At 52.6% G+C, this 24,630-nt stretch overlaps 8 protein-coding genes across 8 annotated transcripts; 4 read left to right on the top strand and 4 right to left on the bottom strand.

The window, feature by feature from the left end:
• Positions 1–190: 190 nt before the first annotated feature.
• Positions 191–1,972, bottom strand: CORC01_01089 (carboxylesterase; the record flags this gene model as incomplete). Its single annotated transcript, XM_022612745.1, has 2 exons — positions 191–1,441; positions 1,505–1,972. The coding sequence occupies 2 exons, from the start codon at positions 1,970–1,972 to the stop codon at positions 191–193; spliced, it is 1,719 nt and encodes a 572-aa protein (XP_022480906.1).
• A 4,081-nt stretch (positions 1,973–6,053) lies between these two features.
• Positions 6,054–6,358, top strand: CORC01_01088 (uncharacterized protein; the record flags this gene model as incomplete). Its single annotated transcript, XM_022612744.1, has 2 exons — positions 6,054–6,189; positions 6,270–6,358. 2 exons carry the CDS (start codon positions 6,054–6,056, stop codon positions 6,356–6,358), a joined length of 225 nt encoding a protein of 74 aa, XP_022480905.1.
• Positions 6,359–6,947: 589 nt separating this feature from the next.
• Positions 6,948–7,235, bottom strand: CORC01_01087 (uncharacterized protein; the record flags this gene model as incomplete). The annotated part of the gene is made up of 2 exons (XM_022612743.1): positions 6,948–7,010; positions 7,086–7,235. 2 exons carry the CDS (start codon positions 7,233–7,235, stop codon positions 6,948–6,950), a joined length of 213 nt encoding a protein of 70 aa, XP_022480904.1.
• A 1,470-nt stretch (positions 7,236–8,705) lies between these two features.
• On the top strand, positions 8,706–9,536 carry CORC01_01086 (uncharacterized protein; the record flags this gene model as incomplete). Its single annotated transcript, XM_022612742.1, has 1 exon — positions 8,706–9,536. The coding sequence occupies one exon, from the start codon at positions 8,706–8,708 to the stop codon at positions 9,534–9,536; it is 831 nt and encodes a 276-aa protein (XP_022480903.1).
• Positions 9,537–10,290: 754 nt separating this feature from the next.
• CORC01_01085 (fatty acid desaturase) lies at positions 10,291–11,880 on the bottom strand (the record flags this gene model as incomplete). The annotated part of the gene is made up of 3 exons (XM_022612741.1): positions 10,291–10,617; positions 10,713–11,572; positions 11,712–11,880. The coding sequence occupies 3 exons, from the start codon at positions 11,878–11,880 to the stop codon at positions 10,291–10,293; spliced, it is 1,356 nt and encodes a 451-aa protein (XP_022480902.1).
• Positions 11,881–14,586: 2,706 nt separating this feature from the next.
• Positions 14,587–16,870, bottom strand: CORC01_01084 (uncharacterized protein; the record flags this gene model as incomplete). Its single annotated transcript, XM_022612740.1, has 8 exons — positions 14,587–14,765; positions 14,819–15,059; positions 15,121–15,210; positions 15,355–15,578; positions 15,647–16,004; positions 16,044–16,370; positions 16,425–16,552; positions 16,765–16,870. 8 exons carry the CDS (start codon positions 16,868–16,870, stop codon positions 14,587–14,589), a joined length of 1,653 nt encoding a protein of 550 aa, XP_022480901.1.
• Positions 16,871–20,498: 3,628 nt separating this feature from the next.
• CORC01_01083 (uncharacterized protein) lies at positions 20,499–22,212 on the top strand (the record flags this gene model as incomplete). The annotated part of the gene is made up of 2 exons (XM_022612739.1): positions 20,499–20,717; positions 20,782–22,212. The coding sequence occupies 2 exons, from the start codon at positions 20,499–20,501 to the stop codon at positions 22,210–22,212; spliced, it is 1,650 nt and encodes a 549-aa protein (XP_022480900.1).
• Positions 22,213–23,343: 1,131 nt separating this feature from the next.
• Positions 23,344–24,344, top strand: CORC01_01082 (dihydrodipicolinate synthetase; the record flags this gene model as incomplete). Its single annotated transcript, XM_022612738.1, has 2 exons — positions 23,344–23,479; positions 23,536–24,344. The coding sequence occupies 2 exons, from the start codon at positions 23,344–23,346 to the stop codon at positions 24,342–24,344; spliced, it is 945 nt and encodes a 314-aa protein (XP_022480899.1).
• Between the last annotated feature and the right edge of the window lie 286 nt (positions 24,345–24,630).

Below are 24,630 nucleotides of genomic sequence, written 5' to 3'. Positions count from 1 at the left end.
AAGTAAGAAGCGATATGCATCAAGAGCGCAGCGTGTGAGTGCAGGTTTGACAATTGATATCCCTGGTACTAATTAATTTTTAGATTCCATTATGCTGTAACCAAATATTCCACGTCGTCAATCATGATCAATTCTCACATCACTTCCCTCAAGTCCACCAACTTCGGTCTCCATCCAAGCTGTGCCCGCACTAGATGTACAAGATTCCGGCATTGTTCAAAATCCAGTCCGAGCTCGTCTTCCTAAAGTCATCCTTAAGGGTGCTGGCCTTGTCTGCAAAGAACTGCAGCAAAGTCTGGCCCTGCGACCACTGGGGCCAGGCCGGGTACGCTCCGTTGAGGCCGACGTTGGGGTCAGAGGCGTAGACAAAATTGGTGTAATACGTGCGGATGCTGCGCGCAGCATAGTTGTCCTTGATGCCGTAAAAGACCTGCAGCAAGTCGGACCCGTGAAAGGTGCCCAGGATCGGGGTTCCGTAGTCGTACGACGAGAGGTAGGACCACGAGGGCACACCGGGTTGTACGGCGGTGGCGAGGTTGAGGAAGACGCGGCGGGTCAGGGTGAAGACCAAGTCGCCGAGAATGGCGGAACGGCGCTTGAAGCCGGGGAAGATTTCATTGAGGAGACCGGTGCGGTGCGGGCTGCCGTTGATGACGGCGGTCACGCCGTCGTCATAGGTGGCAACGTAGGCCTCGATCTGGGCCTCGGTGGCTGTTGCAAAGTAGTAGTCCTTGAGGTAGGTGACGAGCTTGGCAGTGGTTGTCAGGTTGGGCTGAAAGATGCCGAAGAGGGTGCCTTCGTCCTCCTGGTCCCCGATAATCATGGGCACAGCGGCGTATTGCCCATTCTTGGCCAGCACGTCGGGACTCGCGGTCAGGGTTTTGCCGTCCGGCCGGGGTAGATAGGACAACGCGAGGGAATTGTAGGAGAGAATTCCAGGGACGGACGTGACGGCGTTGAGAAACGTATTGTAGTCGGCCTCGCGCAAGCAGTTGAGCGTGTCGGCCTTGCCAGCGCACCCTGCCTCTGCGACAACCTTGTCGTACACGGCCTGGCCCTTGGGGCAATCGACAGGATCGGTAGGGGCGATGCTGCCAGAGTTCATGATGGCACCGCGGAAGAGCGCCTTGCCGTTGTACTTATTGTCTCCGTTGTAAAGAGCCATCTGATCGAAGACAGAGATTGCACCGGCAGACTCGCCCCAGATGGTGACCTTGTCTGGATCACCACCAAAGGCGGCAATGTTGTCCGCAACCCACTCGAGACCCATTCTCTGGTCGAGAAGGCCCAGGTTTGCGGAACCGTCGGCAAGGATCTCCTTACCGGGCATGAAACCAAAACCAGCGACGCGGTAGTTCACGGCGACGAAAACAAAGGGCTTGCTAATATCGACACCGTGCTGGACGAGGCCGGTTCCATCGTACATCGATGACCATCCGAGCTATTCAAGACGAGATTAGTACATTGGACGAAGGAGTCATCAAAGTTCGGATGACAAACGTACCTCGAATCCACCCCCAAATATCCAATAGAGCACGGGCAGCTTAGCATCTGCCTTGGTGCCCGCGGGACGAGCCACCGTGATGGTGAGGCAGTCCTCGGTCTGACCAGTCGCTTTTTGGACAAAAGGAAGATTCGCAATGCTTCCCAGCAGGTTGAAGAGGATGTTCTCACTGTCGGAGGAGGAAAGCATCTGAGGGCAGGCAGCGGCCGGGCCGGTGGCGTCAAAGGTTCCAATGTTCCCCGTGAGGCGCACGGGAGGCTTCAATCGCAATTGCCCGGTAGGCGGCTTGGCGTAGGGAATGCCACCAAAGGATTCAACATTGTTCATAACGTTTCCGATAACGGTCGCCGTCTGGAGAACGACTGTCGCGTTTGCCACAGCCCTGTCTTCCAAGGGCTGGACATGATCCGACACCGCCAAGGCGGCTCCCAGGAGGGAGAGGGACGAGACGAGGACGGGAAGCTGCATGGTGAAGAGACGAACGTCTGTCTCGTAGGTCCACAGAACAAACTGAGAATGACCAAAGAAAAGATGGGACTAGGTGCGAGCCACAGGGTAGACCCAGTCGATGGAGCTTGGCTGAAGACGGTCCGGATGTGCTGCCTCGAACGGCTCAGAGAGAATTACATCGTGGAGAGGGCTCCCGTGGTCTATTTAAGTCCAACTCTCCACAGAGACCTAGACGCGACATTCCAAGGGCAAGCTCTTGACTTCTTCATCTAGGGTGGATGGATCAATGGACAACAAAAAGTCCGCACCCACCATCAGTATAAACAGCCTTGGCATGTAACTTTGTCTGTGTGTGGCCCGCGTCATTGAGCTAAATGCGAATGGGGTCACTTTCGAGCTTGAAATGAGCTTGGGCAGTGGGAAGAGGAGGAGCTCAGTCTCCGCTGACTGAGTCGTGGACCTCACTAGTCGAGCGGGTATCTTACTCGTGCTATCTTACTCATGCTCCGAGTTAACCCAGCATAAAAGAAATACATTGAATTGGACAACTGGGAATGCAACATTCCCCATGGGGTAGCGGGGCTTATTTCCGGGATGTAGAGAGTTATTTGGGACGCTTTTGCGCGGGGAGAAGGCCGAATGACCACGGTAGTTCAAGATACCCATTGCTCGGGGATGTCAGTGATCCCGCTGCGGCACAGCAAGCGAAAACGAAACAGCCTTATGGACGTAAGACGAGGCTCGAAATTCACATGGGAATCTGCAGAGTCACAATCGTGCCCCGCGTCCCGCCTCGGTATGTCGGGCGGCAGAAAATGGTGGTATTCTCACGCTTAGTCGGACATATCGAAAGCAAGTAAGCGCAGGGGAACAAGGGGTAAAGCACCTGAGGTGGTCAAACGGAACGGACGGCGTGAGAGAATCTTGCTCTGGCTGCCCATGTGATGGTGAGACAGCCCGTTGACGGACACCAGGAACCAGGAACTCTGTCCCAATCAGGCATCAATGTTCCTCTTGGTCTTGGACCAGTGGGTGTGAAAAGACACTGTGTGCCCGGCGGCCGTGATGGTGGCTTTCCGGCGACGGCATAAGCGCCGTGGGCCGCTAGTGTTTGCTGCACGGGAAACGACGCGGGCGGCAGGGCCAAGCTGTACGTTCCCAATAGTGCGTGGGTTTTGTATCAATCGGGGAATGCGGGGTGATAGTTCAAGATTTGATGCGCATCCATCCCCGTTGGACGGTGGGCGTAGCACTCCATGGATCCCATCCCGAACCAGGTCGGCTGATGTAGATCGTCTACCGGATCCTGGCACCGGCACTGGAGCCAGCCATTCACGAGGCACACGTCGTTCGGATTTGGTATCCTACCATGGTAATGGGCCCGAGATGCGAGGGCCTCCGGATCGAGAGATGTGAGAAAGAATCGAGGTTGGTTCTTTCGACTTAAACAGCAGCCGTGGAATCCGCGCGTACAAATCAGGCAAGCAACGCACACAAAAAAACCGTTGAGGGGGCGGGTAGGTCGGGATATTCCACCAGTATCTTAGCTTGAATACAGAATCCACTTGAACGATGTTTGCAAAGGGGGAGATCACCCAGGCTTACACTACCATCTCGGCGGGGTGCTTTAGTGCGAGTCTGAGCACACGCGCGCGCGCACACACACACACACACCTCTTTTCTCATGGATGTTTGCCCGTTTACTGAGGTTATGGAAGTTGCCGAAAGCGAGGAATGAGAGGAACTACTAGCTGGCGATCTGCGGGGCACAGCGTCCAGAGTCTCGAAAGGGCAATATTCAGTCTGCGGGTGGCTGCGGACATGAAGCGATCAGAGAGCGAGCGCTAGGCACGTCAAAGTCAGTAGCCTCCCTTTCCGCATTTGGAACTCTGCTCGTGGCGGGATGTTGATAATGTCCGAATGCCTCGGCCTGACTGCTACTCATCAACGAATAGTCTTACACACAGATGCAGCTCGTAAGCTTTGACATCTTCAAGCATGTGCCTCTCTCGTGTTCAAGAGCGATAGCGGTGCGTCTGTTCCTGTCGAGGGGTCAGAAAGAAGAAATGTGTCTAGAAGAAGAAATATGTCGTGCAAAGTCTTCCTCACGCTGCGTACAAGCTTGTAAAATGGGAGGATTTTGATTGGAAAGTCCAGTCCCACTTGGGATCTTTCACCGCTCACAGAGTCAAGTACGGAGTACGGATAGGTAAGGTAGTTAATATAATCTTGCGGGGATGAGATTGCCGGCTTCTCAACAGATGTGGGGCCGAGATCCAGGGCAAATTCAATTTCTTCCCTGCTCGAGAATGATCCACCTCATCTTCTGGCAGAGCCACTCTGGCCTGCCATCGAACTTCAAGAAATATGGTCATAGTCCTTAAGCATCCCACGCCCAGGAACCTTTTCGCGTCACAACATCCGCAACTGTTAAGGTCATGATTGCAACTATGTCTCACATGGAAACGGTCGGAGAGCGGTAAATTCAGAGGCCCGGACTCTTGTCGAACGGCCGGGCCGTAAACAAAGAGCCAGGAAAGCTCGCAAAACTAACCGAAGAAGCTTAGTGTCACAGGTGTCAACTTTATGATAGACGGGAACAATAAAAACCGCACTATCTTGCCAAATCTGAACTACCTATAAGAAGATCACCGCCACGCGTGGGCTGTTTTGGCTGTGGCCCTAGCTCCCGCGACTAGCTAGATATATGGTTCAAGCTTCAGGACTGTGTTCAGTCGATCCAAGCGTCCGAGCACCGGTTCATCCGTCGACCGTTGCGTCGATTCAAAAACTCTAGAGTCGATTCCGCCTGCAACTTGCAGAGCCTAATTTTCCCAATCCGGCCCAAATAACGTGCTATTTGCTAAGGCTAGATATCCCCATTATACCGCTTGCGGGAAATTTTGCGACTGCACCGTGATGGACCTTTGTCCAATCCAACATAAGGACCGAATGAATCGGGTCTGAGATTGTCGCAAAAGACCCGGAGTGGAGACTGTCGTAGCTATTACTTCAGTCACTTGTTCGCTCTGCGCTACTGTGAGGACCCGTGCGCTTAGGAAGCTAAACCCTTGCATGCATTGTGTGCTGCGTGCCTGAGAAACGACTAAACCTTTGTGGCCAGAAGAATGCGATGGATACAAGGTGATCTAATTCTAGTCAAGTTTTTGGTTACTGAAGAATCGAATTTTGCGCTCAGGATTCATAAAGGCACGGTTACTGGCACTGATTGTCGTCTATATGGAAAGCAAATCAAATGCATCACAAGTCAGGGCATGTTAGTATGGGTAAGGGCAATGCCTCAGACAAGTCATCAGGTGGGCTTCTGGATTCAATCTTCCTACTTTAAATTGAATGTCAAATCCTAAAAGGGTTTCTTATCCTATAATTGAATGAGTTTGCTCGCCGAAGCTAGATGCACAAGTAGCGGAGGGCGGTTCAAAAGGATTACTGGAGAGGGCATGTATTGTGTTTTTTCAATGTGAAAAGAAGAGAAGAAAATTGAAATGATAGTGTTCCTAGCATTCTCCGTTACCTTGCTGGTTTCACTGATACTCGCGTTGTTGGAATCGAAGTCCAATTCGACCACCGAGTCAGGGGACCCAATGGGACCACCTCCATGGCCCATATCAATTCGCGGCTGAGATAGGACGCCCTGGCCTCAACCTCCCTCTTCCACTTCACGGAGAATCATTCAATAATACCACTTGACCCTTCCTAGCCCAATTGACCATATGGCTAGCCACCTGTGATACGATGCCGACAAGCGTTAACATTCTAGCAGGCAGACGCTTCATGTTCACGTTCATGGAAGTAACAAAGATCAGAGTCCATTTATCAGCATCGCGGTCTCCTTTCTTCCTCACCTTTGACGCAGTTTTCAAGGAGAATCTAAACGTGAACGCTACCTTGAAGACTCTTGTCAGGGTTGAGGACATCAAGTCTGCAGTCACTTACCTCGTCGGTTGCGGTGAAACCGACTCTGACAAAATTAGTGTCCTTGGAATCTGCGCATCAGCAGGCTATGTTTCCTTTGCTATGGAGGACCATCTCCAATTCAAGGCCGTCACCAAATCTGCCGGGCTGTTGCTGTGGCACGATGGCGCGACACGGTCTCGACAAGGACTCAACCAACCTCGGCGTCCTCCATACGCAGGTGAAGGCTGCAGTCAAGGATTACAACAGCGACATTGTTGGAGACAAGGTTGACATTGCTCACATATTTGCAGGAAAAAGTATGACCCAGCCAGCGACTGGCTCTGCCGAAAATGCCAGAGTCATTCCGTGACTTGGTTTCATACTACCGCACGCCCAGAGCCAACAATCCCAGTGCCCCGAAAATCTGCAGACCGCGAAGCTGGGTTTCCATGGTCAACTCTGACGCCTCTGGCTGGAACCGGCTGATCAGCTCGAGGCTATTTTTCGTCATTGCTAATAGCAAAACCACCTCCGGTTGGTATAGAGAGGACGGTGTTGCGAAGCCCAAGGTGCCAAATGAACTTTTCGCTCTTGAAGGACTCATTCATGCTGACTTGTACAAGAATTTGGATGCTTCTGAGCTTAAGTCCAATATGTTCTTGAATAGGTATTATCTGGTCTAGTAGCGTTACTTATTGTTCTGTATAATTTCAAGTGAGCTCGACACCGAAATGCACATCATCCACTGTACATATTCAAGTATAACTTGACGTTAGCAATACTGAGCTGATACAAACTACCAAACTGCCTTTTTCAAAGACAGGCCTTGATTCAACTAGCATGTTTATATGTTGTGTCTACACGACGTGCTCCCACAGATCGTGACATCGTCGTGGAGCTTGCGGCGACGATTTCGGGGCATTCCTCTGAACCCTAGGCCGTTGCTAAAGTCAATGTAAAATGATGGGATGATACCATGTCCAAACGCTCTCAAATGCTCAACGCTTCCAAACCCTCTATGCAATCATGCGTAAACGTTTTCACCGCTGCCTAGTCGCCACGATATCTTGAACCCCTATGTGCTGCATGAAAGGGAGCCGCTGCCCAAGTCATTGCAAAGACCGCGGCGAACTTCTTCCTGTAAGATGCACGCATGTTAGCCAGTGTCGGGTGAATCAAAGTACTTGATGCGTGTAAATTTCGGTTGGCATACGTTACAGGTTGCCGTGCAGTGGTCGCCGCGGTTGTTGCATGGCGTCTCTTTGTAGGTGCAGCAGTTGTAGTATGGGTTGCACTCCTGAGGCTCGGGCAGAGCGGCTGCAAGGGCCGTGCTAGCGAGAACGATGAGGCTGAAGAAGTGCATCGCGACGAGTTTGAAGAGCTGTAGATGCTGCTTTGTGAGTGGAGTGAGTGGGATAGGCGGCGGAGGTGTTACAGGGCGATTCGGATGAGACGGACGAGGTTGCTCGATTTATAGGTGTTGTTGATCGGACTCCGGAAAGCTATAAATACGCGGTAGTGGTATAAGATCAACATTCTATTATCAAGGTTCAAAAAGAACTCTCTTACATTGTAAATAGAGTGTTAGAGATATTGAGTCAGCTACCTTGCAAGTCCTCCAATCACCTGGCGGCCCCGATGAATATTTCAGAGGTTAATTAATTCGGGACCGCTTGAATTAATCAAAACGTCGGTCTCAATGTTGGCATGTTACCACACAGTTTCGGTCTTGCGGCCAAGCCGGAGCCGTCCTTCATCGTTAGCCCGTAAACGGAAAGCCAATAGAAAGTCTGTATTCGTAAGCGCAGCATGAGCAAGCAACTGGGAATGATGAATATCCCTTTGTGTTGGTTTACGTATCACAGGGGTGATTGTCAGATCGAACCGTGGTGACGAAGGGTCAATTAACTCGTATTGATCTCTGCGTGAAGTGGAAAAGAGAGGTTCCAACCGTGGGTTGGATCGCCGGTTGAACGCTGATATAGAGACTCTCAGATGGCCCCTGCGCTGGCGCTGACTCGAGGTCGAATTGGGCTTCCAATCCGACACTTTGCTTCCCACCGATGGGGACTTAGTACACACGGGAGAGACTTCTCGCCACAGATTGAAAAGGGTACCCAATCTGAGAAAGTACGGATAGACGAGGCCTATATATACCACAGCGATGATCTTTCTTTTCCATCGCGACTATGCGGCCGCGCTTCACTCTCCCGAATCTCATTATCTGAGCACACCATCCTCCAATACGACTGAAGTCAACAATCCGGCTGCTAGGAGTGATACAGATTCGTTTCCAAATCCTATGGTAATTGTATCCCTTAGATTCTTTTGTCTCGTAGGTCCAGCCTTAGTCACCTCGAGAAGAACTTGTTATATCCGTGTAAACTGTTGACATCAAGGGGAAGGAATGCTGACATAACCACACCTTTGTCGCTTGGACCCGTGGACCCCTATCATCTTTTTACAATCTGATCATGGGGCAAATTGGCGAATCACAAGTGTCAATTAAGCGAGATGAGCTTCTTGTCCCTGGAATCCCGGGGGAGGATCGGATGCACTAAGTCTCGGGGGTCGCGCGCCTAACGTTTGCGATTTGAATGAAAGCCCCCCCTTCCCATCTTCTCCCTTTTCTTTGCAACCCACACACATCACACACTACCGGCGCACGCCGCAGATTATCAATGACCTCACTCCTTTGAGTCGCATATCGGCCGCATTTGCGGCTGGCCACACTCCTTATCGCAGCCTCGCCCTTATACCAAAGTCACTCATTCGTTTTGGAGGGGCGTCCTGTTTGGACCGCCCTTCTCCCCTGCCACTCTCTCTATTAACAATGCGCAGCGCCGCTCTCTCATCGCTGTCGCAACTGCTGCTGCTGATCGCCTCCTCGCCGCACCATGTCGCCGCCGACGGCACCGTCTGGGCGACCCCCCACGACAGCTACTCCTCCTCCGTCGGCGTCCTCGGCTGCAAAATCAACACGGACCGCGTCGCCTACTGGCCGGGCTCGGTGGACTGCAACAACCTCTGCCTCTCCCTCACCTACGACGACGGCACCGCCGACGGCAAGCGCACCGTGAAGCTCCTCCGCATCGACCAGTCCCAGGGCGCCCACGACGTCAGCTACGACGCATGGAACTACCTCTACACCGGCCACTCGGCCAAAAAGGCGCCCGTCGCCGGCGGCGCCCTGGCCATGGACTACAAGGAGCTGCCGGCGGACGACTGCAAGGAGCTCCTCAAGACCAAGAACAAGAAGCTGCCGCTCAGCGCGTCCAACAGCATGAACTTTCTCGCCAGCTGCCTCGACCAGCCGGGCAGCTGGGTGGCCGAGAACTACGGGCTGTACAACACCCTCGACGCGGTCTGCGCCTGGGGGTACGACGAGGAGTGCACGCTGGATTGGCCCGCGGCGAACCAGCCCACGTGCAAGCACGCGCTCGGCATGCCGGTGGCGCTCAAGGATGCGCCGGTGTATAATGTGCAGTATCCCACCGGGGATGTCGTCGTCGCGTCGACGGGCGAAAAGGTGTCGAGTCCTGGGGGTAGCACCAGTCTGGCGGTGCCTTTGCCGATGCAAAAGGGCGCGTCGGGCCGCGGGATGTTGATGCTGTGGATGGCTGGTTCGCTAGTCTGGACGTGCCTCATGATGGGTTCATGCTGACGTTGATGAAGAAAAGGTGCCAGGAAATGCTGTTGATATACCACACGAGATACCATGTAATACCCCTCCCCCTACGTCTTACGACAATAATGTCAAATACCACCACCAAATTCTCCGCATGCCACTGCCGTAGCGGCCGGATCCAAAGGGAACGCGCACGGAACCTCCCGCATCGTTGAAGATTTGACCGTTGCACATGGGCCGAGACAGCTCTGTCTCGTAAAGAAATGAGCAACATTTCTTTTTTTGTCGGCGTGGGCCATGAGCCATGTCTCATTCCGAGGACGCTGAGGCTGCATGTGCCTGTCCAAGTTCATCAAATGATCGACCTTCACACCCTCGTTGAGGACCTGGCTGAGCCTTGCTAAGCTGCGCATATCAGCGTCAACTCAATCTTGGCGCCATCACTATGGATCAAGGTATCAAGTCTTGCATGTGTGGCTCAAAATGCCTCAGCTGGGAGAGCTGAGGGAGTCTCTCGAATCTGTTTCCAGCCCCTCAAGACCTGGTTTGTGTCTATCGACTAGTAATTCCAATACTTTTTTTTAAGAGGGGAGGGTTCCGGAATTCGCTTGCGCCATGTATATGCAATGAAATGGAAGAAATGCCGACGCTGATATATGTGAGAGAGCCTCACCAGAAACCATTACGCTCCCTCCTCGGTCACCATCTCCAGCCGGGCCTACTCAATGGCAGCACAGCAGCCGTGGTTCTGAGATGACTCAAAAAAGAAATAGACGTTGGATTTTTTTTTTCATTTCGCCTTGTAGTCCCGGAACTTTTCCCGAATCTCATCCTCCTCAAACTTCCTCGTATGCCGCCGCAGCATCGTCGCCCGTTCCTCCAGCGTCATCCCAATCTGCTCACCGACCGGCACCAGACACTTTGCCAGGTGCAGGTAGTCCTTCTGGAGCAGCTTGACCGTCACCATGAGGTAGTCGATGTTGTGGAACACGAGCGCCTTTTCGCGAATGTACGTCGTCTTTTGCTGCAAAAAGGACGTCGGGTGGTCGCGCCAGTGGCGGCGGGGGTTGAGGTGATGCGACGTGTGGTAGCCGTCGTTGTAGCAGTAGCGGTTGCTCTACAGTTTTTTTCCAATATAGTTAGCCATCAACGATCTGTCATACCTTGGTAATGCGGGGATGAAGAAATCCCCCTTCTTGGCGCAATGCTTACCGGCACGTCAATCAGGGTGATGCTGGAGCGGAAATCCGAATCCGGCTCGTCGGCGTCGACGAAGGCGTGTTGGCCCCAGTTCCCAATCATCAGACCCAACCGCATGAGCGCGAGGGGGCCGAGGAAGACAAACGTTGTCGCCTTGCTGTGGAGGCAGTACAGGGTGTACAGGAACGCGTAGTTGCCCAGCTCCCAGAAGGCCGTCTTGAGGCCGTTCTTCATCTGGCCCTTGCGGATAAAGTACCGCGGCAGGTCGAACCAGATGAGGAAGATGAAGCGGCCGACGTAGTGCAAAAAGTGGAAAACGTCGTCGCGCTGGTAACGGATGGTGGACGACAGGTCGTGGGGCCCGTTGCCCTCGACGTGGTGGTGCTTCACGTGGTGGTAAAAGTACGTGTTCCAGGTGTGGCCCATGAGAGGGTCGGTGATGTAGGGGAAGGCGGCGTCGATGAAGCGGAGGACGGACCAGTTCTTGGAGAGGATGCCGTTCATGTGGATGTGCTGGTGCATCATGAGGGTGTAGGTGCCCGTGAACCAGAACTGCATGAGCATGTGCACGAGGCCGTGGAGGGGCGTGAAGTGGATGAAGAGCAGGATGGCGCTGGGCACCGAGGTGGTGAAGTAGAGGATGAGGTGGGTGAGCATGATGACGTCCGTCTCGTGGCGGACAATCGTGCGCGCCCAGGCGACGTAGGGCACGACGACATGTTGATGGACGACGGCCGGGAGCTTGCGTGGGAGGTCGCGCAGGTCGACGGAGGAGAAGACGCTCGGCTCAAAGTCTTGGCTCGTTGCGTCGTTGAGCCCCTTTAGCTTGCGGATGTCCTTGGCGTCTCTCTGGGATGAGACTCCGCGGCAGGCTGGTTCTTATTTTTTGTTAACGGAGACGATCATTTGGGGGAAAAGAATATGAGGCGATTCAGAATAATTGGGGTGGTGTGGGAACATGATGGGAGTAAGAGGGGCGTTTGGGGAAAGAGAAAGGAAAGCTAAGCTCACGTTCATTATCCTTGGACTTCTCACCCAAGGATTCCTGACTGGCATACCCCTCGTCGCCATCGGTGGGTGCGAGATGCTTGTCGTCGTAGCGCTCGATATCGTCAATAAGGTTCTGCAGAACAATTGTATCGTGAACCGTCAGGTCTGGGGCGAGGATGAGATTACTCATTGCATGTGTGGCGGAAAAATAATTATCAAAAAAAAAAAAAGAGTGAGGTCTCGGATCTCAATCTCAATGCCAAGGCCCCGCGCGCGCACGATGAGAAGGAATGAGAGTTACGGGAGGAGGAGAGGAGAAGGAGGAGGAGGAGGAGGGGCGGTCAAACGATGAATTATCGTCTGCTCAACCCATTTGAAGCTGGGTGAAGACGGGTAGGAATAGGGACTTTTTGAGGGGGCTTCAAAACGGGGAGAGAATCCAAAAAAATAAAAATAAAAATAAAAATAAAAAAGTGGGAAGACACGATGCCGTTAAAGGAGGTGACCAGTGCTTTATTACGGGTACCCAATCTCTTCAACCCATGTCGCGTTTCTGTTTCGCTTGCTGGGAAACCGGCAGTGTCTCCCAATGTCACTGACTAACCGCGTCCAGGGAAGGGGAAGAAAAACGGCCCATCTCGTTGTGAAATAGTGCTCAAGGCTGGGTAAGCGGCGGCAACATCATGCGAGCGCCGTACGGATATAGTTATTTGCCAAATTGGTGCCAATACATTGGGCCACGTTTTTGTCAGCTTCTTCACCCTACCTTGTCCTCAACTCCTTCTCCCCATTTTTTTCTGCTCTCTTGTCCATTGGGGGGGTTACTTTCCGAAGGAAGCTATGAGCTCTATCTTTTGAAGCTTCTGATTGGTTCGGAATTCGGTACTGCCTCTGTCATTCTCTTCTTTCTTCAGCCAAAAGAAGACCAAAAAAAGCATGTGCTAATGCTCTGCAAACAGCCAGTTGCGATACCTTGACAACAAGATATGTGGCTGCATGATATATCGAAGGCTCTTTTTGCTGTCGATGCAGAGACTCAATTCCTCCACGGACGACATGCATATTTTCAATATTTAATATTCAACCCGGGAGGGCCAAAAAAAAAAAAAAGGCGGTTAACCATTATCGGCCGTTCAGCTAGATCTAGCCTGTTAGTGCGGAACTTTGACTTGTGTCGCGCATTTCTCACCTCAACTGTCGTCGCGTCATTCCACCAAAGCGCAAGGGGAAAAACCAAAACTCAATTGGCCTGGGGGCCAAAGATCGGCCAAATTCCCGTCTGATTATCCATATCTGCATACCTTCTTCAGCCAACGGGTTTGCATCCAACGTTTCTCCTTTTCCTGCATGCGCAATCTAACATTGCCCTGCTCCCACCCCTGCCCTTCAGTCCAGTTCTAGAACTTCAATGGCACTAGCCAAGCAACCGGGGTCCAGGGGGGGGGGGCTGTTTGGTGGGTACTTTGGACCCTGAATCGATATCCTGAAAAGGTGAAACATGAAATTGCATCACTCGAATTTGTGGGACATGAGTTGAAGGCGAGAAACGTGCTCTACTCATAGAGACTTGCAGAGAGTCAGCACAGACGGAGCCCTGGAAAGGTAAGGTATCCTATCTCGCTGAGAGGAGTTGCTGAACCAATTGGAAGCTCTCTACCATACCTTAGACTTTCGGAACCTTGATGTTTATAGTTTGTCCCAGGCCCGATGTGCGCCCCCCCGGCCACCATACCATACCATCTCTGGATTCTGGACTTGGCCACACTGTCCTTTTGCTGCGCCCACCGGCCCGGCTCGTAAATGAGCGGGACAACAGAGTTCACTGATCCCCCGCCAGGATTGGGCCCGTGGCACCTTGGCGCTGGCAAGAGTCCTTCTCAATTGGGGTTTACCTTGGATGAACAAGTACATGTACGGATACGCGCCTTGCAGAATCATCGACGCACAACGATACAAAAGAAATCCTGCCCGGGTCTCAGCGCTGAACTCGTGAGTTCGCAGGTGTCATCTAAGCGCCTCGTTATCTCGTGAGTCTGCGAAGCGTGCTAGGTACATGTAGGTACATCCCAAGTAAGTTGGTATTTAAAGCGATCTCATTTGCAAATTGGTCTCGAGAGGATCCGACCTAGTCATGCGCCTCGAATATCGAGTCAGGTGCAAAAGTTTGCAGATCCATTCAACCCTTAGGCGTGGAGAAAAGCGCTTGGAAACAGTTATCATAACTGAGGGGTAGGTATCTCAGACGCTGTTGTGCCTGGTGTTGTATGATATTGTAATATACATGTAGACAACTCTGACTGCATCCAAGAGAATCCAATTATAAAAATTCGAAATGGTAACGTTACACCAATAAAGGCCCTGTTGATGGCACATCATTCTAGAATCCGAGTATTCATCATTGAAACAGTGGAAAGGGATTTCACCGAAGGATGCTTTCCCAGACACGTACACAACCCGAATTTGATGGCGATGAGAGGGTAAAGATTTGCTTAGGCAATGTCAAAGCCACTTGAATCGGCAAGAAACATCACGCAGAATATTTCCTGATATTAATTGACGGTGCTGTTGAAGCAGACAGAAAAGTGGTCCCCCATGTTGAATTAGAGACCGGTCTCACTCATTAGTGAGAAAGAAGCAAATCACCAAGGACCGAGGACCTGGGCCGGTGTAAGGCGCACTATAGTCTTTATATCCACGACGCAATGTGTTTCACGAGCTCCCAAAGTATGGAGAATTTAGCCCTGAAGCAGATGGCAAGCTGTCGGCCTCTTTTCCCCCCAGGAATAATTGGTGCCCATCATAACTACCTCCAAGATTCAAGACAAAAGGGGGCGACAGAAATGGTAATGAATGCCTCATCTGCGGCTGTCGGGCCGGAGCAAGGCTTTCAGTAGTTTCATGACTTGGATCGCTCTTCAATCTGAGCAGCCTCAATATTTGCCTCCAACTTCTCGTCGGTGATGGAGGGAGACCTGGCTCGACCAGGAGCGACTATGGCCTTGCCTCTCATCTGGGCCCACACTGTCTTGTGGGTAGGGTGCATGAACAGAGCGTCCATGTCCTCGAGGGTCAATCCTGATCACCATTAGCAATTGCGCAGTATTCCACAATTGAACAAGCAAACGAACCCTTTGTTTCTGGCACAAAGAAGAATGCCCAGATACCCATGAGCATTAAGATACTGCTGAAGAAGAAGTATGCACCGTAGCCCAAATCAGAGATCATGTAGGGCGTGGAGCGAGCGATGATGAAGCTTCCGAGCCAGGTCGTGGCGGTTGTGATGGAGACTGCCAGCATTCTGATTTCGAGCGTTTGCACTTCAGAAGCGTAGAGCCAGGTGATTCCCTGCCACGTGGCGCAGATGATGACCTTTTGATCATGATGTCAGCCTCCACACCGGAAAGGGTGGCTCGACATCTCGGCGACTTACTCCGTTGATGTAGACACAAGCCATGGCGAGGTAACCCCAGCCATCTCGGGTGACTACGCCGGCCGCGGCAGCTGCAGCGGGGTCTGCTCTCTACGTTCATTGTTAGCACCGAGAGTGAAAAGAGAGCATCTAAAAACAACCTAGTGCCCCCAAGCAATCCGGAGCATGTCAACTCGACCAGGATGGCACTGCAACTCTTTCTCTGAATGATAGACAATCATAAAATAGTCTTACCATGACATATCCCCCAATGTACCACATTGGAATGCAGCCGAGCGCAGATCCCCATAAAAGACCCTTCCGTCGGCCGACTCTCTCGGCCACCCAGAAGGTGAAGAGGAACATACCAAAGGTCTTTGCGATACCATAAAAGCCAGTCGAGAAGAGCTTCGTCGATGTACCGGTGATTCCAAGACTCTCAAAGATGCGAGGGGCGTAGTACGTGATGATGTTCACACCTAGGCTTCGTTTAGCATGTGCCATTCAAAAAAAAAAAAAAGGGGGGGGGGTGGTCGTGGCTGCATACCGGTGAAGCTCTGAAGAAACATGAGCGCCATACCGAGACCCATGCGGTTACGAATACCCTTTTGGAAGAGCTTCTGGAACATTTGCTTCTTCGTCATGCGCTGAGAGGTACGTTGCTCGACCTGGGTGCGGATGTCGTTCATCTCGCGACGGATATACTCGTGATCAGCAGGCAGGCCGCGGATCAGGGTCAAGATCTTTTCTGCAGAGTCGAAATGGTCTCCGCGGGCGAGCCAACGGGGGGACTCGGGGCACCAAATCATGCCCAGGGCAAGTCCCAGGCCAGGGACGAGCTGGAGTCCAAGGGGCACGATCCATTGGGCCCGCGAGTGGACGTTGATCGTCCGGTCAGTGGCGTACTATGCACTCATGTCAGAACTTTTGTTTCATGAAGTTACAAAGAATCTTGTGGTGAGGAAACTTGCATTGATCCAAAAGCCCAGCATGCCGCCTCCCTGCGAGGCGATTTCAAAGATACCGACCAGTCGGCCGCGAATCGAAGGCGGGGCCGTCTCGGCAATGTACACGGGGACTGTCAATGACGATGCGCCGATTCCCAAACCGGCAATGGCACGACCTGCGTAGATCAAGTTCAGGCTTCCGCTGGCTGCGGTCATCAGCGTGCCGCCGATGAGGAATACGGTCCCGGCGAGCATGACGGTTTTCCTGCGACCGAATTTCTCGGCGATGGGAAACGTGAGGAGAGCACCAAAGAAGCAACCAGCCTAGAATGACAATGTTAAGTGTTGTGACGGCTGAATTCTCGCGCGAGTCCATACCTGGAAAGTCGAGACGATGTTGCCCTGGATCGTATCGCGGGTTGTCGAGCTGACTTCGTCAAGGTGAAAATCACGTCGGAACGAGTCCAGTGCCATGGTCCCTCCAATGACTGCTGTGTCATAGCCCACTGATAGAGAAAGTTAGTAGGTGATCTGAAAATGAGGTCGATTTGAAGATCTGCGGTGACTTGGAGCACGCCCTGCTCCTTGTCGGAGCTATGCCGGGATGGGGTTCTACGGTGCTGTCCACGAGATTTGACACAGTATGCCTTAAGGGACATGATGTATGTCCCTGATTCTAAATAATTCAACAAAATGAAATCAAAAAGAAAAAACGTACTTGCCAAAGCCGACATGCTGGCGACCAGGGCGATCAAGTGGATGCGCCAGTTTCGCACCTCAGGGGGATCGAGCGTCCCGGACGCGTGGGTGCTAAAGAAGCCCATGATGGGCGAACAATGTCAAAAGACCGGCGACCACGAGAAAAACGAGTATAGTGAGACCGGAGCGCAACACGCGGGAGAATATAACACCCTGGGAGGTGTCTAAGAGAGGAACAGTATCCGGTAATTAGAATATTTCGTCGTGGGGACCCGGCGGGGAGGCAAGCTTTATCTAGACCTCCATGACGTCCCACTCTACAATAAGCTTGAACTACCCTCCATCGAATGGAAGATCAAGGTTTGGAACAGCGTTGTGGAACGGTCTAGGATCGGCGGTGTTGTTTACCCCGCGACAACCCCCATGGGGAAAAACTGGGTGCAGTGGCCGTCGTTAAAACTTGCCTTAGTCCCGTAACGAAGAGTCGGGTTTCTGACGCGGGGACAACAAAAGAAGGTCATCCTCCCGGACGAACCAGCCATTCAACAGTTTTGATTGTGATACCATTTTGCCCCTGTACAATTGGACACACTGGGCAGCAAACACTTGGCGTCAGCAGATGTGTGGATCAGCCAAGAAAGACGCAGAAGAAGGGGGGGAGGGGACGGAAAACACACGAGATGGACACGTTTTTAACTTCTTCACCTTATGAGTGCTTGCTTACTTTCAATGACCTTGTTACTATATTGACTAATCGACCGAATCCTAGGGCCTCTAACTACGCTCACCAGTCCCAACACAAGTGTGCCAAGTTTCTTTTCCGTTGCCTTCAAGGTAGTTACACAGCCCACCAACTATGTGCATGAACCACGAAAAGATGAGGGGTAACAACACCCAAGTAATTCTAACCAAGGAAACGGAAAGACTTCGCATGGAGTGCGATCTTGGATCTCTGGATTCCGCCACAATTCCAGCAGTATTGGTAAGCTTTCTCCTGTTCACCTTCGCTATGATAACATGGGAATTTGATGATCTGTGCCCTTACGGTGGCAACTCATCAGGCAAGCTCCACATTCTATAGGGTTTGGTTCATGTGAAAGAATATGTGAAGTCTACAACCAAGTTGCTATATGAGATATCGAGGAGGAAAAATGAAAGTATAGTCTTTGGCAGCTAAGGATGCCATGCGCTAATTCAAAAGGAATGCCGAGACGAAAACAAACGGGGAGAACCGGGCGCAGGAAGTTGGATATGCATCCAAGCTGATTTAACGAGCTGAAATCTAAGGTATGATTACCGAGAGCGTTCCCGGGACCCAAAGAACCGGAAGGAGCAAATTAGCATTTCTTCGCTAGAGTTGGATCAAGGTATGGATGACAAGGCATGACGGGACCGGGGTGATCCTACTCCCACCATCTGGCAGTTCATCTGTACCCGGCGCGGGCCTGGATCTACCCCCAACCTCCTCATCGGTAGTCAAGTTTGAGTTCCGAGACCACGCGAGCCGCTGCGCTGTCACGAAGCGGCTCCATCAGGAACCACTCATAACCCCCGATGATCTCGGCGGAGCGGCCCAAAACTGCTGATGGCTTCTTGGTCTGGCTTGGCTCCTGTCCAACCCGTATGCGCCGCTTTCGCCCCAGATCTTATTGGCATGCAGGGCTAAATTTTCTGCGGCGGAGTGCTTCCTGGCGCGGGCTATTCGCAATTCTCTCCGGGGCGTACAACGTATACACACGTTCATCCATTACCTGCCAGCAGCAGCGCTCATGTGATGTCGCGGTGCATGCAGAAGAGACTCCCCACATTGAAGGATTCTCCATTATTTCAATTGTTGGCGCCGCATCATTTGACCATCGTCCAACTCCATCGTCCAACTTGAGCATCGGTTAGACCTTCCAGACTGCTGGGTATCATATATTTCCACAATTTTAGCTGTGCTCAGCCACCCCCGGTCTTGGGGTCTGAGAACCCCGCAGAGCTGGTGACGGAGGGCCGTATGGCTTGGCGCGGAACTCTCACAGGTCACGGGGGTTCTTTCCGTGCATTGGCTGGCTCATCTTAACTTCAACCTCCCATTCAACGCGTGCAAAACCTGGAAAAGATACACTCTTGAGGAGGCGCTGCTTCCTTTATGCCGGCATTGCACAACACATTGAATCATTGTGAGCTCGTAAATTGCCTCTCGTCGCGTATTGGCTGATGAATTACTAACGTGAATGTGGGTTGCGCCTGACAGGGATCGGCTCATAGATTGCGACCTTCTCCGTTTAGAATAGCACTGGTTATTCCTGTAGGTATGAATAAATGTCTTTTAACTCTGGAAACGTGCAACTCTTGCGTGAAGCTCGTGGACTGAGGTTGGCGCACAGATGGGAATATCTTACAGTAAACGGTAGATCATTGCAAAGGCCTCCTAGAATTACCTGGGTTGGGGTAGAGTAACGTACTTATGTGGTGGCCGCTACACACAATAATCCCCAACGAGCTACAACTGCGTTGCTCCTCTTGGAGGCAGACACCTTGTTGGCTGCCACACACCATCGGGCAACTTCCTTGAGGGAGGGGAACATCTAACAAAAGATCTTTGATGTTTGAGGCATTCAAAATCCCCTCGGCTCTTTAATCTGCCGTCCGATTGCATGCTCGACAACACGTGCCCTTTGTCACTCCTCCTGAATCAATAACTCTACTCGACTGTACATAATTTTACTTGATTTCCTAAACCAGTGTGCTGCTGAAGTCAACACTGAGCCAGTTCTAGCTTCGAACTATTCAGTCAATACCATAGTACTTGAAAATAAGGTGAGCGAGAACTTCCATCTGATTGTTGTACACGCCCTGGGTTGATGGCATCAAAGTAGACGTGAAGGATTTCCCACGTCCGTCCGGCCTTCCAACTGTGGCTTGTGGCGGTGCATCTTTGCCGAAAAGTCAGCATCTCCGTCCATGCTCGGCCTCTAGCAACCCTAGAAACCGCGCTAGATTCTCCGCAGCTGTTTAAGTTGGCATTGCTCACATCTGTCTAGGAACTAGATCCAAAGACCACCCAGCAGTGCAGGAAGTTTCGACGCACGAGTCAGCCGACAACGGCACAGAAAATTTTCAGGGAGGGGTGGATTTGGACACGCTCCGCAACACCCCACATCGTGGAGTTGAAATGGGGGGGAAATATCCCCGCGTTCCGTTCCCCCAGCTTTGGACAAACCATTGCGCGCTCATCCACACACACTCCAACCTGGCGCAACGGCGGCACACCAAACTATTACAGGCAGACAGGCAGGCAGTACGAGTAGCAGCCACCAAGAAGAAAAAAAACTTCAAGGGGGGCAAAGGGGAGAGGATGTCTGCCACTGTCAAAGAGCCCGCACGCGATCGCAACCGCCAGCATGCAGGAGAATAGTGGGACGTCGGTTCTGCCAAGTTACTCCCGAATGGCGAGGAGATCGATCAGGTCCAGGGAAGGGTGTTTGACTTGCAAGTAAGTTTCTTCACACACTGGCACTGACTCTACCTGCTCGAGGTCCGGTCCCGGCAGCCGAGGGTACGGTCGTCGGGCAATCTTCCAACGTGGGCCACGACCCGACATCAGCAGCAAGACTCCGTACTGATCAAGGCTCATCTCGCTGACGCTCGACCCACAGACGCCGAAAAGTTAAATGCGACGAGAGTCGGCCTCGGTGCAGTCATTGCGAACGCTTGAACCTAGAATGCAAATGGCGGTCGCAGTCGAATAGCATCGCCGCCAACGCAATGTTGGCCGCCGCGGGGTCCTCCGCCTCAGATCGTAGCCCGGCTATCCCGTCCCATGCCACCGATGCCTCCGTATCGCCGGCGGCGTCGGTGTTCCAGCCCATGCAGGCCGTCGATGAAATATTCGACTATGCAAACTTCTTATGGGACGCTGGTGATGCCTGGCAGCAGGTCAACCCTGAGCCAGGCCAGCAGATGAGCCTTGATGGGCAAATTCTCGTAAGCCATCCTTTCACTAGCAGTCAGTTGCTTATCGTGGACTCATGACACTGACTTTCCATAGAGGAATCAGTTCGGGGTTCAGCCTCTTGGAAGCCGGCAACCGCCACTGATGAGTAGCCCCCCGAATCTCACCTTTCCAGATCGAACGGCTATGGATGAGCTGCCCGACCCATCGCCCATGCCGGATGCTGGCAGTCAGTCAGAGCAGGCCATATCTCTGCATGAACCGACTGAGGACGACAAACTGATGGACTACTTCAGCCGCGTCGTGGTACCACCTATTCTCGCCGAAGTCGAGACGCAGAAGAAGTGGCTGGCCATTCGCCAGGTTGTCGTCGACATGGCGAGCACTTCTCAAATGGTCAAGTGGTCGGTACTCGCCTTCTCGAGCCTGATGCTCTCTCGTCGCGAAGGCTCCTGGCTGGCCAGTCTCGGGGACCATTATCAGAAAGCCGTGTCAGAGGTGGCCACCTATGGGGATGAATCGTCACCCGCCGTCGATACTCCCGGCTCACGCAGGGAGCATTTACTCGCGACGCTCTTCTTCCTGATTTATGTCGACATCCTTCGAGGACAGATCAAGGCGGCAGATTCGTTCCTCAAGCGGGCCTATGGGCTGTTCCAGCAAGGCGAAAAGAGCAGCTTTGCCGCCATCGAGAAGCAATTTCTCCAGTGGATGCGTTTACTCGATGCTCGCGCCGTTTCCGCTGGTGGACAGGGCTTACTGCTGTCCAAGGACGATGAGCTGCTCCTAGTCGAAGCATCGCCAGCCAGCTTCGACGGAGGTGGTGCCGACTCGACAAGGGAAGACTTTGGAGACGGCGACATTGAGGATGTTTTGTTTCAAGTTCTCTATCAGCCTGGCATTGTCTTCTTTCAAAAGGTCCAGAGCTTCATGGGTCGGATATCAAAGATTGACCCCTGGCATCGGTCACGTGGCACCGTCGAAGACGAGACGGAGGTTATGAACATTGGCGCCGCCATCGCGGCCGATCTGCGGACCTTGCACGAACAGCGGCCCCCGCTCATGGACTTTGCCGTGGCGGGGAAGCTGACGGAGCCTCACGTCTCGCCACACCTCGCCTTTGTCATTACGCGCGCCTTTCGTACCTATCTTGCCAGCTACCATGCAAGCAAAGTACACCTACATAGAGTGGCATATAAATCGTTTCCGTTGACAAAAGAAGCCACCGACGCTCTCCATCAGGTCCGGCGCCTGGCTCGACTGCTCGTTGATTCATTGGATGCGGACAACTCACTGCCAGTCAACATGCTCTGGCCCTTATTGATGCTGGGGTCGGAAGAGCAGGACCCCCAAGAGCGTGTATGGATCAAGACACAGATCCTGCGTATGGAAAGGGTTGCGGGCAACGCGAAGATCACAGCCCAGGTTCTGGAGGAGGTGCAGGCTAGGCAGGACGCCGAGAAGGTCCGGGTCGACATTCGATCGGTTATGCACGCCATCTTTGACTCTGGTTTTGCCATAGTCTGAGCGACCTTTCGCTCTGGTTCTCGACATTCTCATAACTCCTATTATCGAGATTGTGGCCAAGGCATCAAGAAGGCATGCATATTCGGTGATCGGCGTATCAAGAGATGCACTCGAGAAGCAGGATTAATTGGCCAACACTGGATTCGCAAGAAGCGTTTGTGTTGGCACTGTATCGCAGGTGGAATAATCGTCAGGACCATGGATGACGAAGTCGAATTTGGGATATATGGATTCTGCGTGGGGACGTGTTAAGCAAAGATGTGGCCTACGGCACGATCCTCCCTTTCCCACCTCCTGACGCAGTAACAATATATGGCTTTTCCGACTTCGTCACCCCATCGACCGTTTTGTAGGCTTATTTCATCGGTGATACGATGCTAACATTTAGATACCCCTTGATTGTTCATCTCCCTTAGGTTGATATATTCAACTCACGTCTCTGCATTGCAAAATTTGCATTATTATCCGCAAACCTTGTTCCCCGCCACAGCGATCTTAGTTTTTCGAACTCATTAGCGAGCATCAGATTCTGAATGGACAAGTGCTGCGTGACCACACCTATCGGCTGCAACCGACGGGCCCGACACTAGCGTACCCGATCAATGTGGGTCCCGATCGGAAGACCCACCCACGGCCGCGACGCCGGCCCACTCCGATCGGGTACTTCCCAGGCTTAGGTTCTATGTTCTTCTTTGTCCGGATCCGACATGAATCCTTGGAGAAGCACGATTTTCTCCAATCAGACGACCTTGGGATTTTAGTTCGTGGGGTATACGGAGTGAGCAGCTCACGACTCATGATCCTGCTCGCTTCCCGAGACCACAACTCCACAAGAATCCCTCCCGCTTTGCATGCTCGGTTCATGCCCGTGGGGAAGGTCGGCTGGTCGGAAACATGCCACCCTGAAGAGCCCCGCGTCTCGATGCCCACCGCGGGGTTGTTCACTTTAAAGCACAGATTTTATGAGATACTTGTATCGACCGTTGCCATTCAAACTTTTTTGATCTTTCTTCTGCTTGTGTATACCAATCGATACCCAAACCCTCTCTTGCTTCCTTTGCCAAGTTCCTCAACTTCAATTCCTACCTTCTCCACACCTCCACAACCTCATAACCTACCAGAACATTCACAATGGCTGCAAAGGCCTTTCCCGCCGGTATTCACGTGCCCAGTTTGACCTGGTTCGGCGACGATGCCAGTCAAGAGATCGACTGGGACGTGCAGACCAAGCACCTCGAGTTTTTGGTCAAGTCTGGCCTCCACGGGGGTATGTACTGATCATGACCAGAATTTCCACAAGACACCAAACTGACAAAGTTGCAGTGGTACTGGCCGGAACCAACGGCGAGGCTGTCACCCTCACCAACGATGAGAAGACCAGACTCGTCAAGGCCACAAGAGAGGTCGCCGTCAAGGCCGGCCGCCCCGACCTCACAATCATCTTGGGCTGCGGCGGCCAGTCAACCCGCGCCGTCATTGACGAGACCAAGCTCGCCAAGGCCGCCGGCGCCGACTACGCTCTCGTGCTCGTCCCCAGCTACTTCCATTTCGCCATGAACGAGGAGGCCATTGTCGGCTTCTTCGAGGAGCTCGCCGACGCCAGCCCCATCCCCATCATCATCTACAACTTCCCCGGCGTCGCTGCAGGTCTCGACGTCAACTCCGAAATGCTCTCCCGCCTCGGCAAGCACGCCAACATTGTCGGCGTCAAGCTCACCTGCGGCGGCATCGCAAAGGTCGCCCGCGTCCGCGCCGAGTTCGACCCCTCCGAGTTCTTCGCCCTCGCGGGCCAGAGCGATTGGCTCGTCCCCGCCTTGTCCGTCGGCAGCAACGGTACCATCACGGGCATCGCCAATCTCTTCCCCAAGTACTGCATCAAGATCTTCGACCTCTATAACGCGGGCAAGATCCAAGAGGCGTCCGCTGCTCAGCTCAAGCTGGCGCAGATGGAATGGGCGTTTGCCAAGGGCGGTATCAACGGCACCAAGTGGATTGTGGCCAAGTCGCACGGATACCCCTTGGCCAGCTGCCATTGCAGACGCCCCTACCCTCAGTACGCCGACGAGAAGAAGCATGCTTGGATTTCGGACTTGGTTGCGCCGTTGGCCTTCGAGGAGGCCAAGCTCAACTAATGCGCTGGGTTTCATTTCAGTTATGGGGTTATGACTAATGTACATTCACGAAGTAGTCCATGAAAGTAATAGCATGGGAAGGCGTTTGGACAAGTTTGTTTCCTTAAAAGTGCACAAAAGCTTGATAAAAAGGTTGGAAGACTTTTGGTCTCTCAACGCGAGAGGAGTCTCGGGGCCTACTAGACCTCAATTAATGCGTCACGAAGGGGTTGAAGTGAAATGTCTTGAAGATTGAAAATGCAGACCAAGCTAGACAGCCTGAACAAGCTTTTATGGACGCTTTTGT

Source organism: Colletotrichum orchidophilum (genome assembly GCF_001831195.1).
Source record: "Colletotrichum orchidophilum strain IMI 309357 chromosome Unknown Scaffold_5.1, whole genome shotgun sequence".
NCBI classification, from domain to species: Eukaryota; Fungi; Ascomycota; class Sordariomycetes; order Glomerellales; family Glomerellaceae; genus Colletotrichum; species Colletotrichum orchidophilum.
Note: the sequence above shows the minus strand (reverse complement) of the source record. Positions and strands in the feature narration are given on the sequence as shown.